Consider the following 15,194-nt stretch of genomic DNA (forward strand, 5'->3'; position numbering starts at 1 on the left):
GGATACCACCACTTAATTGGTAAGAAATTTAAAACAAATTAAGGCACGTCAACCCATTTAACAAATTGTGATAAATTATATTATATGGATGGTTGAAAACTCATAAAACCATTTCTTCTATCGTATGCATGCTTAAAATGTAAATGCACCAGAATATTTACAACTCTTTAATTAAGTTATTTCACAAACAATCATACTTAAAAAGTACTGTCAAACGTGTGACATTTTTATCCATTCTAACTAGTGATGTTTTATTAATTATTTATATCACGTAAGTTACTATCAATTATATATATATATAAAACTATATCAACTATTTTTTTCAAAAAATAAAACTAATCAAAGAATATTCAAAATTTGTCAACCTCTATATTGATCTAATTCTATTTTATTTTTAATCTATACAAAATAGTGATTTTATCCGGTTTTAATTATCTAATTGAATATCCTCTTATATCATAAACTATATATTTTTTTATTGTATTATATAACTAGACAGTCATACAATAGAATCAAGGCCATAAAAAAGGACAATTGGCCCAATAGGTTGGAGTTCACCATCATGCATCCTGCAATCCAGATAAACAGTGTATTGACCATACGATTAGGAAATGTACGAGACCGGACAAACACACTCGAGTGATTATAATCCCTAAACAACACTTCAAATCAAGATTACTAGTAAGAGTTACTTAAGAGATAATGAGTCATGATTAGGTTGTGATTATAATTTTACTAATCTCAAACCCATTTTTAAACCTATAAATATGTCAAATATACAAAAATAGATAATTAAATTTATTACAAATTTAAAACCTTGTTGTGATACTGATTAGATTATTCATTTACTTGAGTGTCAGAATTATCTAATCATAAACAAAAATTAATTTTTTTTATAGAAAATATCGACCCTACACCTAAAACATCAATTTAGTGTCACACATAATAAAACAATGTTTGACATGCCTTAACTACATTTTCATCATTCATTGTATTATGATAATTAATAAATAAAAGCATGATTAAACCATAAAGTACATGTAGGCCAATACATCAACAAGTAATTACACTGTTAACTCGAGATAATTTAGTATTATATGGATGTGAAGCATTTAACAAATAATGGATAAAAACTAACATTATATAATTATGATATATAAAGTTTCCAATTTATGAAGTTGAAAAGTATTCAAACTACATGTTATTATTATATTCCCGTCCCATGTTAAATGGCCCTAACTAATCAGGAATAGTCTACCTAATTTTGTAGCAACGAAACGACGCCGAATCACTTTCCCCTTTAAGTTAAAATAAAAGGATGGCGTAAGAATTGGCGTCGGTGGTAGGCATTGTTACGCAATCCCATATGGCGCTGATAGCGTCTTTTTTGGTTCTCTTCTCCACTCTCTTTTCTTATCTTTTCCTTCCAACACTCCGGTAAACGTCGTCGTTCGCGGCAGCGTCTCGGAGAACGACAATGCCGTTTTTACGACGGCGGCGGAGGACGTAGCGTGTGCGAGACCATCTCCAACTGAATGGACTGCACATGCACAACAACATCCTCCGCAAGGGAATTAACCCGCGCACCAGGGCTCACTTATTCGACGATCTCTGACAGTAAGCTCTCTTTCCTGCAATTTTCTCTTTAAGTCGTTGTTTTTCGGATCAGATGTATTTTACGGCCATTTTATTTGTCAGATTGATAGAAACGTGCACGGGAATCTGCATATTGGGAATAGATTTGCGATTGAACATGAGTTTGTTTGGGTTATTCCCGTCTTGTTGTAATTGTCTTTCATTGTTATCTTTTTCTTTGTTCGGCCACTGTAATGGTATGTTTCATTGCTGATAGTAGAGTGTTTTTCCTGAATGGCACTCTGCCGTTAATTTTACTTTGATAGGATTATGAGCTTAAAAGTTTCACAAATAACACTTATTTTCATATATTTTTATTTTGAAATTTATTTAATTTATTTAATTTATTAATTAAAATTTTATAATAACATTTTATTTTAATTCTAGTTTATTTTTTTTAAATTTCGTTTTATATTAAACTATTTTAATTCCACACTGTGTCTGTTGTCGATCCAAACCATGTGACTATATATATTTTTTCTTTTCTACTCATGTTACCTTCCTTTTTTTCCTTTTTTTTTCTCCCCTCAATTTCATCCTTCAATCTAAACAAAAACATTATAAATATTTAATCTGAGTTTCGTTCCACTATCTCAGATTCATATTCAATCCAAACATTTTTGGCCGAATACGGCAAAATTGTGTTTCCTCGAGAATTGAATTACGGTTGCTAAACCTAGATATACATAAAGAATGACTAGAGTTTGGTTTTCGGGTGCGAATTCTGGTCTTCAATATTAAACTGTGCTATTCATGTAATTTTTTGGGAGGGTGAGTAAAATTAACGACAAATAGTGCCACTATGGAAAAAAGTTTATAACGTGTATATATAACTTTATTTTGGTTTATATTTTAAATGGTGTAGTCATTTTTTAAATTTGTATTGCATTAGTCTCTTTTTTTGTGAACTTAGTTACATTATAATTTTTTTACCTATAAACATTAAATGTCAACATTATGTTAATCTCACTGAAAATAAACTCAATTTAGATTTCTGAAGTTATTAGTTTTCAAAACTTGGGCATGTGAAATAACCGAATAGCCGATTCTAAGAAAAAACCTTGCAAAATCAATTGATATTTCGTTTTAAAAAATAAATAATGTAAGTTTAATCTCTTTCTTTTCCTTGTGAGATTGAGAAAGATAACTGACCACAAATTACTAAGTTATATAATCACTATTTTTCTCACTCCATAGCCTGCTTAACCAGGTAAACAGATTGAGATGACGTATGGTAATAATTCTAGAAAATTAATATAAATTATAAATTCTGATATCACTAACTAAATTAACTAATTTTTTGTAAATTCCTTAAAAGCATCTTACATAGGGACGGCCAGGGTAAATACTAGACACCTACGCATCACGTAACTCAAAGCTAGATGATTTCTCTTTCCTTCGGTCTGCATTTTTGTAATAACTTATAAAATCTTAATAGTGTATTTTACTATTATTTTGTCAAATCTTGAAAGCAGTAGTATATTGCCAGTTTTGGATTGTAGGAACCAGGTAGACTTTGGACATTTGTGCATTGGAAAATGCAATTCTTTGGTTCAAATTTTTTTAACCTCTTTGTTTGGATTCAAATTGTTCCAATTGTTGCAATTGTTGCGATTTTGTTATGTTTTACATATATAAAGGTATATTGCATTATGAGGAACTGGTTCAGATAACCACACTGCCTTACCGTGTTCTGGAGAGCTTATAGTTGAGGAGCACCATAGTAATTATCGAGAACATTGGGCAGGTGGAAGAGATGTGTTTGAGTTTCTCGCTCTGTCTAGTAAGTTGTTGGACTTGAGAGGTTAGCTGATCGATTGAAACCTTATGATGGGCGAATTTTTGTAACATGTTATGAAGTTATGTTCTCAGTTGGGAGGAGAGGAATGCACCAGGAAGCTTACGAGTTTAGGGCTTGAGTATACAGGGAAGCATACTCATTATAGTTTTCTATTTGATCATTATGAGATCTGGTTTGAATTTGGCGGTTCAGGGCTTAATTTAGACACGAAAGTGGAAAAAAATTGGAAATAATCTCAGTGCAGTAGTGTTGTGTCTCTCCTCACAATATCTTTCCATTCCCTTGAGCAACTCCATGTTATTTTTGGGTTGGTTAGGGAGCGAGCTCAGAAGAACTTGGTTAAAGGATTTCGACGTAGAGAAGGATCATATGTGATTTTGGCGGAGAATTCAACAGAACCAAAGCCTTGCGATTATTTATTTGATGTAATTGCTAGCCTGGCTTCTTTTCTGATAAAATTATTTGATGTAATTTAGTCTATGCTGTAACAGTCAGAGTTTTGCCCTTATTCTATGTTGCAACTGTCATAGTTCAGCAAATTTCTTTCTCTTTTTTCTTTTATTCTCTTATAGAACCGGATTTAATGTACTTTAAAACAACAATGCAACCATATCTCCAAATTTTGTGTCAATTAAAAAAGAACTTTTCGGTAAATAGTTACTATACTTTGAGTAACAGAGATGAATATTGAGTTACGCAATTCATTCTATAGTATTATTGCAACAACATTTTGAACTATTTTATTCTAGAGAAGGATAAACATAGCGATCGGGTTCCATTTTTATATCACTGAGAGGTTGTTATGTTGTTCTGCCACCGTTTTATATACACAAAATGTAAATAGAAAAAAAAAGAAGGAAGGGGATTTGGAAAGGAAAAGTAAAACAGTGGCGGTTTGTATTAGAATCCTCAGACAAAAGTAAAAGGAAAGTGTTTCATTAATATTGAAATAAAATATTAATGATAATTTTTAGTCTAGATTTTGTTTTCAGCATATATAAGTGTCTCTATCTCCCTATATATATATCGGTTGTTTTAGATTAAAAAGTATAAAAAAATCAAGTGATTATTTTTTTAGAGATTTGAGAACAAGCCAAAACTAATTTATATTTGCTGAGTACTGTAAAAGTAAAATCATTGTGTTTGTTTACTTTTCAAAAAAAAAATAATTTTCGAAGCGGTTCATGCGAGGAGAAACTATTCAAAACAGGTTATTATTTTAATTAACCTTTGTATAATTTTTAGCTTATAATCATTTTAAAAACATGAACAAATAAATTATGCATAAAAGGGTGGTTATTTTTATTAAAAGGACGTGTTTATTTTAAGAAAAAGAGTTGCAAAACATTTAAGCATGGGTTCATAAATTACTACAAATAAATTATTTATGCAAACTCAATTGATTTCTTCAATTTATATGTATCACAATATGTTTTTTGAAATAGTTTTATTTCAAATCTATTTCAATCGATGAAAAAAATGTATTTGGTGTATATCATATTTTGATCCATCTCAAACGACAAGAAACTTTTTTCTTTTTAAATAGTGTATTATTTCAATATCAGCTTTAATAAAATATACGCATAATAAATTTTGAAGTCATTACAACTTAAATAACAACGCTTCTATGACTAATTATAAACAAATTTAATTTTATAATATGATAATATAATATGTAATTTCTTTAATTAAAATAATTAAAAAATCTAATAGTTTTTTCGATAAAAGAAGTCAAGCACATTATGAACTTATGACTTACAAATGTTTAATTTATAAATTATACAAGTGTTTAATTAATAAATAAACCACAAGGTTCCGACAGGCGCAGTGAAGTTCAAACGACGTCGTTTAAGCCTAAAGTCATCATCCCAAATTTGAGGGCAATTCTCTAACCTCTAGCAGAGTTGCAGCCATAGAAGAGTGCAGTAGTTGCAGAGAAAGAGTATTGAACTCAAAAGTTTCGATGCCTTTACTTCGCATCGCAAGCAAGATTTTACATTCAGCAGGAAATCAAAGTTGCAAGTGCCAGCACCGAACAATCTTTGCTACGGCACAGTTGCAGGGTTCATGGATGGAGAAGGTCAAAAACGTCATCACAGGCCAGAAGACCACGCAGTCCCAGGGAGACGCGGCGCAAGCGGATTCCGATTCATTCACTCTGCTTCGTCAGTTCCTTTTAATTCCAATTTCGCCCTTCCTTCTCCTTTCTCACATATCTCAGAAACTGTTTTTACATTTACTTAACCTAGTAAGAATAATGATATTATTGATATCAGGTTTTGCGGATGAAATGAAGAATGCAAAAAGAATTGGCGCTTTTAAGGAGTTTATGGTTGGACGAAGCAGCGAAGCCACTTTTTCCTCTGCCTTCGAGAAATACGAAGCCATAATTCGATATCTTGGGGTTGTGGACCCCACTGGAGAGGTTTCTGGATAAATTCATGCTTCACGATGTTTATTTATGCATATATTAATTGATTTGCGATTTATTCTTCTGGCTTTGATCCTTTTGTTTTGTTATCTTCAGAATCTTCAGACTGCTCAAAAGCAAGAAGCGGCAAAGCATTGTAGCTGCACGATTGCTGATGTAGAGAATGCACTTGCTAAGTTTACTTGGGCCAAAGAAGCACAGAAGAAGATAGAGAAGTTAAAAGAAGAAGGAAAACCATTGCCAAAAAGCTTTGCTGAAGTAATGCTTCTTATTATTACTTTAATTCCTTGCTGAAGCTGAGTTCAGTTGATAATTTTTTGGAAGAAATTTTAGTTTTGTCATTGGTTCATTAAAAGCTTACCGTTTTTTTACTCTCGCTTTTGTAGTAGTTCTAATCCAAAATAGGTCTTGATCGGGCAGTTTTATCTTGATATTTAGGGTTTGGTATAAGTAGCACGATTTGGGTCAATTATTAGTCTAACAAAGTGCAGAGCCTCGGCCCTTGGATAAGGTCCATAGTTTATTTCTTGTGATAATTTAAAACCTAATTACTAGCTTTTTCAATGGGATGGCAAAATTTCAGAATCATGCTGTTGATTCTTTAGGACTTCTTTCTTGATTTCGGCTTATGTTGCTGGCAATACTGTACAGCATTATGCTTCAAACAAAAACAAACTATCTAAATGTTGATGTCTCCGTCAGTGTGTTATATTTTATTTCTTATCTTTTGTTGTTGGTATTGATAATCATTTTTTCTTTCAAAACTTGTTTGATTTGGATGTATTACCTTTTTTTGATGACTATGATGCGTGTGAGTATGTGCAACAAGATAACAACTGAACTTTGAATGTAAAATAATTAGTGTAATTGTTTTTCTGGGTGCTTGCTTGTATTGTAGCCAAGTTTTGATGACCAACCATATTTATATTTCATATTCTCTAGGTCCAAAAGCTGGTTGGTTCTACCCCATTGGACCTTGCAAGATCTAATTTGGCCCAATCTGGACAAATTAGCAGGAATGCGCTCTGTCCATGTGGTTCAAAGAAGAGATATAAAAGGTTAATTTTTCTCCCTTTTCCTGTTTTGTTCAAGCGAGTAAAATATTACTTTCTGTCCATACTTGCTGTAATTCCTTGGTTTTGTTTGCATACTTTTGAACACTGTAGCTGATTATGAGGCTAAAAGAATTGATTTCAAAACTCCTTAATCCGTAGCCTCCGTAGTTCGTTACTATTTGTAATTTCTGGTTAGATATTAGAGTACTTACTGCCTACTGTCTTTTCTTTCTTAATTTGTTTCTCAAAAGATGGATTTATAGTATTAATACGCAGTGGTGTGTTAGAATACTTTCCTGCCTGCCATTGCGTTGTTGCGTGTCTAGTTGTAAACAGTAGACTCTGACATTTCTTTCTTTTCAATTGAAATAGTAAACGGCTTCTTTTATCCCCCAAATTCTATGAACTTTAATTTAAATTGTCCAGAACCCTTATGTTCCTGATTATTAATTTATGAAGGTGCTGCGGAAAGGATTGAAGGAATTCAGAGATTTAAAGTTAAACTGCAAGTAAGGCTGATCGGCTATGGAGGTACCCCTACACATTGCTGAATTGAGTTACACCCAGTTTTGTTCAGTACCGATCTAGCTGCCCAATTCACTAGACTGCAAGAATACCACCGACAATAAGTTAATTTAGGATGATATATTTTGCTGAACAGTTGAGCAATTTTGTTTAGCTTTCCAATTTTTGAGGTGGTCACAGGCAACATATTTTGATCAACTGAAGAATAGTTAGTTAGTTCTCTTCTTTCTCTCACACCTGCCTTAATGGGCAAGGGAATAAGAATGACTGTATTTGTTTTAAAATTCCAAATGGTTCAACTCATTTGTTTACTGATATATAACATTATTTTAGTAAATCTATTGGATTCGGGACTTGGTACTCAAGTTGCGTCGATAAATTTTGGTTTTGGTATATTTGGTCAAGGTGAAAAAGAGATTGGATGAGTAATACACGGTTCAAAGATGGCAGTCAAGTGAAGTAGTCAGGAAAACTTGACCTCATACTCACCCATTGGAAGTGCTTAAATTAAACTGGGATGAAAAATTAACAGATGGATGCGGGAAGTATTTGCTCAAAATGATCAAAGTTAAGTGATTGGACTCCTATATAACTTGTCTCTCTATTCCCTGCACGTGTTATAGTTCTAGCATATCTAAGCAATTTATGTATAACGTTCTCCTACCTCATGACATTCGAGACACTATCAGACTTTTAGTTTATTAATTAGAAATCAGGAAAAGAAGATATAAAGAAAAAAAAACAAATAAAAGTTAATAAATATGTGAGATATTTATTAGCTTATGCATAAACTAATTTTAGTTTACAAAGAAGTTAATTTTAATTTCCTTTGTGGTTTTTACCAGTAAGTTAAGCATAATTTTTTTATAATTATTTTGTCATCAAACACAATTGTAACAAAATACCGTGCCAATGCAAGGATTATTGATCTAAGAATGTTATGGGTCTTCTCGAGTTAGATGTTTGTAAGGTCATATGAATATTTTATATTTCACTCATCCTTAATTTCTTTTTAATAAAATTTCATCCGTTAAACATGGGAAAGTCTATTTCAGTTATTCGGTAATTAGTTCAAGCAAGAGATATTGTTCAACAAATCAATGTTTACAGAAGAAAAGTTGAATTATTGTCTTATCTCACTTCCAAAAAGGTAAATAGGTGCAGGAAGTAGTACATTGCTAATTTCATGTTCTGACATTAAAGTAACAGCAGCCTGCACTATTCAAGCCAGTTTAAACTTACTTTTAGAGAAAACCAGTTAGAACACTTCAAGCGTGACAAAAGTATGGTTCGCATTTTATATATTAGAGGTAGTTTTCATTTCAAAATCTCGGGAGTTATTTTGTTTGGTACATGCATTCAGAGTTTCTATTAATAATCCCACATCGGCTAGTACTAAACAGGCGGTAGCCTTTGGGGTGTTTAAATAAGAATGGACTCTCAACGTTGAAACATACTTACCTGGATGGGGTCTATGGCCTAAGTTGGTAACCTCCATTGCACACAGGAGGGGTGCCCGCTTAAGGTCTCCCTAAATGGGAGAGCCTACATCGTAATTTGTGTTAGAGGGGGCCTGCGTCCGCGCGGCCCCTATTATAAGAATTCAAATGTTGAACTATATTTAACTTAAGTACTGAAAACATTTAGTTGAAATGGTTTGGGACTATGATCTTAGTTGCATTTGGTTGGATTATTATTTTCAAAATCTAAGAATCAATAAAGGAAGAATAGGACTGAGTTTTTAAAGAAAGGACAGATCAATGACCTCCACCGCTCATTATCAAATTCTGTGTTGAAACTTCCATGCCAATTTTAGTTTCGCGGTAGTGGGTGCTGAATCTTTAATTTTTTGTCTGACATTTGAGTACATTGCTGTTGGTATATATTTATTGTCTGTCTCATGAAAAGTTATATTGAATGAACAATATAAATCTATGATTCACTTACCTATTTTAGTTTCTTTGGTTCATCTTTCTCGGTATACGTTGAACATTAGACTGCATTACTGATGTCATCTACCCATTATTGTCTCTTCAGAAGTTGTGGTGAGCCTTATATATCTAGGTTTGATTAAATCGTTTACTATTGAGTTGAACTTAACAATTTACAATCGTGCTGAGTTATGTTTTATTTTAAAATGTTATTTTTTTGTTGTTGTGTATTGTGGTATGTGAGTAAATGCAGGAGGACAGGGATTAGGACTACAAATCATGTGAGATGTAAGCGATCTTTTCCTGCACTGCTTGAAGAGGTGCCTGAATTCAAGTTTACTAAGCCGTATAAGATTTAATATTTAGCAGGTTGAAAAGCTGCTGGTTCAATATCATTTCTTAGAAAAAATCTTGGACACCAATAGATTTTTTTTTCTGTTGTGGTAGTTTCTGTTTGTTCTTCAATTAAACTAGTGAAATATTTCTGTCTATTCACGCTTGCTGTAGTTCTTGGTTTTTCTGTGCATACTTTACACAGTAGCTAATGTGTTGAACTTTAATATATTTTATGTGTGACTAAATGAGTTGTTCCAAATTCCCTAGGACCCAACACACATATAGCATGCTACTTTTCTATCATTTAGTAAGATATTATTGTAGTTTGCTGTCTAATTCATTTTATTTCTCACATCTCTATCAGAAAATCAGTTCTAGACGATCAGTAAAACAACAATTTGTATTCAAACAGAAAATGGTAATATGCATAATATTTAAGCTGGAATTCGGGTTGTATTATTTATGACATTTACTATTGCGTGCTTATTGACATTTGTCTTTATTTTTTCTTTTAATCAAAGTAGTAAATGACTTTTCTTTTATCTCCACAGATGTTATGAATTTAATATTTAGCATAAGAATTCCATAATCTTAGAGAAAGGGTTTTCAAAATTGACCAGTGTGTTCCTCAGTATTAATTTATGAAGGTACCACGGAAAAATTGAAGGAATACAAAGGTTAAAAGTTAAACTGCAAGGAAGCCTGATCTGTTGTGGAGGTACTCTCTCCTTATGGCTCAATATATCTACAGACATTCTTTTTTATCCAGTGCAGGTCAAATTGCTCAATGCTCTATACTGCAAGCATGCTCACACACAGTAATCAGATTTTTGGATGAGAGTTTTTGCTGAACTGATGCATGATTTTGTTTAGCTCTTAAATTGTTTTTGTTGTCATAGGTAGAAGAGTAGTTAATTTGTTTTCTTTCTCTTTCTTCTGCCTAAATAGGCAAGAAAACATACTATTTAAAAATCCACCAATCATACCAAATACAGATTGACCTTAAACATCTAAACTCTTTTATATATAAGGGTTTAAAAACATGGGAAAACAAAGACAATAGTTGTTAGACAATCCTTGCGTATATATACAAATACAGTATCACAGGGTTAAATTTTATTACAGGTGAGGTCATGAATTTAGTTTAGTTTCCGCAAGTGTCTCTTGTATTTCTTTTCCTTTTTTCAAATTAAATCCCTTAGAATGTAGCCAAGTCCTGCTGTTAATTTTAAAGGGCTATTTTGTATTGAATTGGAATACCTATTGCTATTCAATATTGTTTGGTGTCACTTTATCTCGCTGTGATTGACATTCTACACTCAGTATTGCTACAGCTACAGCTACTTGCAGTTCTAAATTCAAAGTAGAAGTTTGATCGAAGTGTGCATTGTCTTTTGGTTTGAAGTGGTTACAAATTTGAATCCCAGAAGAACTCTTTCTTTCATCATGTGATAAGAATTTTAAGACCAGGAGTAGAGATGCAATTAGTATGTTTGGTTCAGTTTTTCTCAAGCAACAAATGCTAACAGTTTTCTAAAAAATAAGAGCCAAAATGGAACTTCTGGCTGTCTGTTCACCATGTTGAAACATTGTTTCCCTAATACTGAAAAGGATTTCAAAACTAATGTCTTCCCCATATTGTCTTCAGTCGAAAAATATTTATATAAGAAACATCAGTTCAATTAAAATCTGGTATTTTCTCTGTGAATTTAATGAGTTCAGTATTTAACAGCAGAAAATCCTTAAATGCCAGACATACTTGGGAGTGATTGGAATGCACCTGGATAGAATTTCTCTTAGTCCCACATCACTAAAAATAAACATTCCTTCTGTCTTATACACTTTAAATATAGTGTCTCTAGCAACATTTGAACATACTTACCTGGACGGGGTCAATGGGTGATCAAGAAGGCCTATGGCCTAGCCTGGTGACTTCCATTGCACTTAGGAAGGGTGCCCGACTAAGGTCTCCCCAAGTGGGAGAGTCTACGTCATAATTTGTGGCAGTGGGGGCCTGCGTTCGCGCGGCCCCTTCTAGTTATAGTATAAGTATTCTTGTTGTTTGCTTAGCATATAGAAGTAGTCTTCTTTTTAGTTAAAAGTTCTGGCTACGGTTATAATATTCTGATTACTAGTTCAACATTTAGTTAGTTGTAGTTAAGTATTATGATTCTTTTCCTGACATTGTAGTTATAGTTGAGTTTTTCTGATTATTTGGTTGACTTATATCTTGAATGGAGAGTGGTTTGTAAGTTTTTATTTTAAGTTTAATTACTTGGTTATCTAATAGTATACAATTTTTTTACTGACATTTTAGTTTAAATATTGATAATGTTTTGATTTTCTCAATTTAAGATCAAATATTGTGTAGGTTTTGTCTGGTATTATTCATCTATTTATTGTTCACTGCTGTACTAAATATTACTTTTAACACGCTACTTGGTTTTATAATTTTATTTGACATTCATTTAGCGTAAATATTAAGATAATTTTATTTTCTTAATTTAAGATCAGATGGCCAATTCTATTATGTTTTTCAAAGTGGTTTTTGCTTAAATAAAGTCCAGTATAATGGTAGTCTTTCATTCAATTCTAATTTAATCATGTTTGATAGACAAAAATCCTTTCATATAGTGTATATATATATACTGCCTTGGAAGGTCCTTATCTTTCACCTAAATCAAGATCTGATGTTTTGAAATCAAAACAACCCAACATTTGACCAAGATGGCACCGGTGGATCTGTCTACTACTAGTCTCCGGCCATTCAAGATCAGTGATGTCGATGATTTTTTCTTGTGGGCAGGGGATGATCAAGTGACTAGAAATCTCCGATGGAAAACGTGTGGCTCCAAGGAAGAGGCTTTGGCCTTCATAAGGGATGTTTGCATACCTCATCCATGGCGTCGTTCAATCTGCCTTGATGACTGTTCCATCGGCTTTATTTCAGTATTTCCTTGGTCAGGTGAAGAAAGGCACAAGGCCGACATAGGCTATGCCATTGGGAGGACCTACTGGGGCCAAGGGATAGTCACCAAAGCGCTCAAGATTGCTGTGCCTCAAGTCTTCAAGGACTTTCCCAATTTGCTGAGGTTGCAGGCTTTTGTTGACGTTGAAAACAAAGCTTCTCAGAGGGTGTTGGAAAAAGTTGGATTCATCAGAGAGGGTGTTCTCAGAAAGTATATTTGTATTAAAGGGGTGATTAAGGATTCTGTTCTGTATAGTTTCTTGTCAACGGAAGAAGTTCTTGCCGGTGACTAGATTACTTCTGGTAATATTTGGTCTTGTCTGGTGCAAATAATGTTAGATTCATTGTAATATGTATTTTGTGTATAATGCTTTCCGTGAATTCCTGATAAAGCATTTTCTTTTTATCTCAATATTTTGTCTATGAGAAAGTTGAATCCATTGTAATATGTATTTTATATAACTTTCAAGTGTTAGTGGAAAAGTTAAATCCCAAAACCTCTTTCACCTTCCCATCTACCTTTTACCACTAAACCAACTCCTCTTACTAGAACTCTCTTATTTGAGACTGATTCCTTCATTTTTTGTTGTGAAGTTTATCTTAAATCCGTTAGAAGGAAAGGGTTGTTTCTGAAAAATTACTTTGCATTAATCGTATGGTTTACTTTTGTGGTGCACTTTCCTGATTCTTGCTTAATTATTGAATTTTTGGCCATACTGATTTAGAAGGTTGATTCCGACAGAGGTTTGTTAATCGACAGAGATTAGCTACTCTTTGAAATCTGTAATATAGATTAGTCGCACATCGCTCAAATAAGCGAAAATATTGTTTGCCGAAATAATAAAGTAGAAATCTTATAATGGTTTTTGACCAAAATATTTGGGCTATAAATAAATTCAGACTATTTTTTTGTACGTGTTAGTTTTATGTAATATTTAGGCTTTTGCTTAATAGTTTATTTTATCTCTTTTCCTGAATTTTGTTAATTAGGTAAGCAGTGCAAAAACTGAATAACGTATTCTTTTCGAGATTCTTCAATAAGCTGCAAAAACTGAATAACGTTTTTTAATTCTTTTCGAGATTCTTTCTTCGATGGAATTGTCGTGCAACCACTACCTGGGGTCTGATCTGCAATTGCGAAGTGGGTTTTGGCCTAGGTTCACTGTGCGGAATCACCTTCTGTTTGTGTTTTGCTTCTGAGTTGTTACGGTCAGCATATAGGCCATATCAATCAGAAGTGAACTACAGTATCCAAAAAGATTTGAATCAGATGCCAATATCCTTATACTATTCACTGTGTGGATTTGGCGAATATGCAAAATCAGGAATCTGCAAAAGGAATAGAAGAAGAAGGAATATTATTAGCTCAACTTTCCAAGAAAAGAAAAAAAGAAAAGAAAAAAAGCACTACGCGAAAAGGATTTCTTTGACCTCAACCTCATGATGATGCCCATTTTGGCTGGTTTTCTGCACAGGCGAGTTTCCATCAGCTGCCAATACCCCACCAACATCATCATTAATAATTTCACATGCATTCTAGGAAATCCTCAATATTAACCTAATAATTAATAATTAATCCATAATCAATATTACCATCTATCAGAGTGTTGTTCGATTCAACTTCACCCTCATTTGCTTCAGAAGTTTAACGTCTAGAAGTAACAGAGTGCACCAGGTTAGATTGACCCCCTGGAATGTTATACTCTTACATTGATCAAATTTAAAATGATTTGTTGAAATTTTTTGTCTTTAACTTATATACGATGTTTTTGATAATTACCATTGTGCTTCAAAATTGTAGAGAGAATACTACTTATCTTGTATCACTTTATCTAGAGACGGAGAGGAGAAATTACTAACAAAGACTTGTTCAGAAGAGAGACAAACAAAACTTAACGTCATTTATGCGTATTAATAAATGAGACTTTTGTTGAGTCAAATTTTATCAAATAAAAACGTAATTCACACTTTTTTTAAAAAATCAACTTGACATTCTTCAGCGAAACTAGGAACAAAATAAGTTATTAAGCCAATACTTAGACTATAAACAAATTCAGACTATTTTTTTCTTTGTGTTGATTTTATGCAATATTTTTTTCTCTTGTAAACATTAATTATTTCAGTTTAAGACCCATTTATATCAATTTTCATGTTAAAGAAAATTTTGATTAAAGTGTACATTAGAGATTTTTCAAAAGACAACAACATCATTATGAATAATTAATAATTAACAATATATAATTAAAATCGGAAATAGTTTAACGTATCAATTTAAAAGTGTAAAATGCAATATGATATAACTTTTTATAATGGGTAAGTTTGGTTGGACAATTTGATTAATCCCTATAAGAAAAATTTCTTTCAACAAAAATCAATGTTATTTAAGATACAAATTTAGTATCATTCAAGTAGAATATTCAATATTGAATTTCTTTTTCAAATACTTTTCCTCCAAATTTTTGGAATTTATCACATCTACTTCTTTATTTTATCCTAATCATTTATGAGGGAG

At 32.4% G+C, this 15,194-nt stretch overlaps 2 protein-coding genes, 1 non-coding gene and 2 pseudogenes across 3 annotated transcripts; all 5 read left to right on the forward strand.

Moving 5' to 3' along the window:
* Nucleotides 1-1,366: 1,366 nt before the first annotated feature.
* LOC148198753 (uncharacterized) lies at nt 1,367-3,997 on the forward strand (annotated as a pseudogene).
* A 1,277-nt stretch (nt 3,998-5,274) lies between these two features.
* Nucleotides 5,275-7,807, forward strand: LOC124824763 (SEC-C motif protein). Its single transcript, XM_047297265.2, has 5 exons — nt 5,275-5,601; nt 5,713-5,861; nt 5,964-6,125; nt 6,810-6,925; nt 7,382-7,807. The coding sequence occupies exons 1-5, from the start codon at nt 5,400-5,402 to the stop codon at nt 7,398-7,400; spliced, it is 648 nt and encodes a 215-aa protein (XP_047153221.2). The 5' UTR covers nt 5,275-5,399; the 3' UTR covers nt 7,401-7,807.
* Nucleotides 7,808-8,900: 1,093 nt separating this feature from the next.
* LOC124824789 (U1 spliceosomal RNA) lies at nt 8,901-9,040 on the forward strand (annotated as a pseudogene).
* A 2,548-nt stretch (nt 9,041-11,588) lies between these two features.
* LOC124824788 (U1 spliceosomal RNA) lies at nt 11,589-11,749 on the forward strand. Its single transcript, XR_007027746.1, has one exon. It is a non-coding gene; the product is annotated as a U1 spliceosomal RNA (small nuclear RNA).
* Nucleotides 11,595-13,188, forward strand: LOC124824757 (Acyl-CoA N-acyltransferases (NAT) superfamily protein). The gene has a single exon (XM_047297258.2). It carries the CDS (start codon nt 12,442-12,444, stop codon nt 12,973-12,975), a length of 534 nt encoding a protein of 177 aa, XP_047153214.1. The 5' UTR covers nt 11,595-12,441; the 3' UTR covers nt 12,976-13,188.
* Nucleotides 13,189-15,194: the final 2,006 nt, after the last annotated feature.

This window comes from Vigna umbellata, chromosome 5, assembly GCF_029865625.1.
Source record: "Vigna umbellata cultivar VRB3 chromosome 5, Vumbellata_1.0, whole genome shotgun sequence".
In the NCBI taxonomy this organism is placed as follows: Eukaryota; Viridiplantae; Streptophyta; class Magnoliopsida; order Fabales; family Fabaceae; genus Vigna; species Vigna umbellata.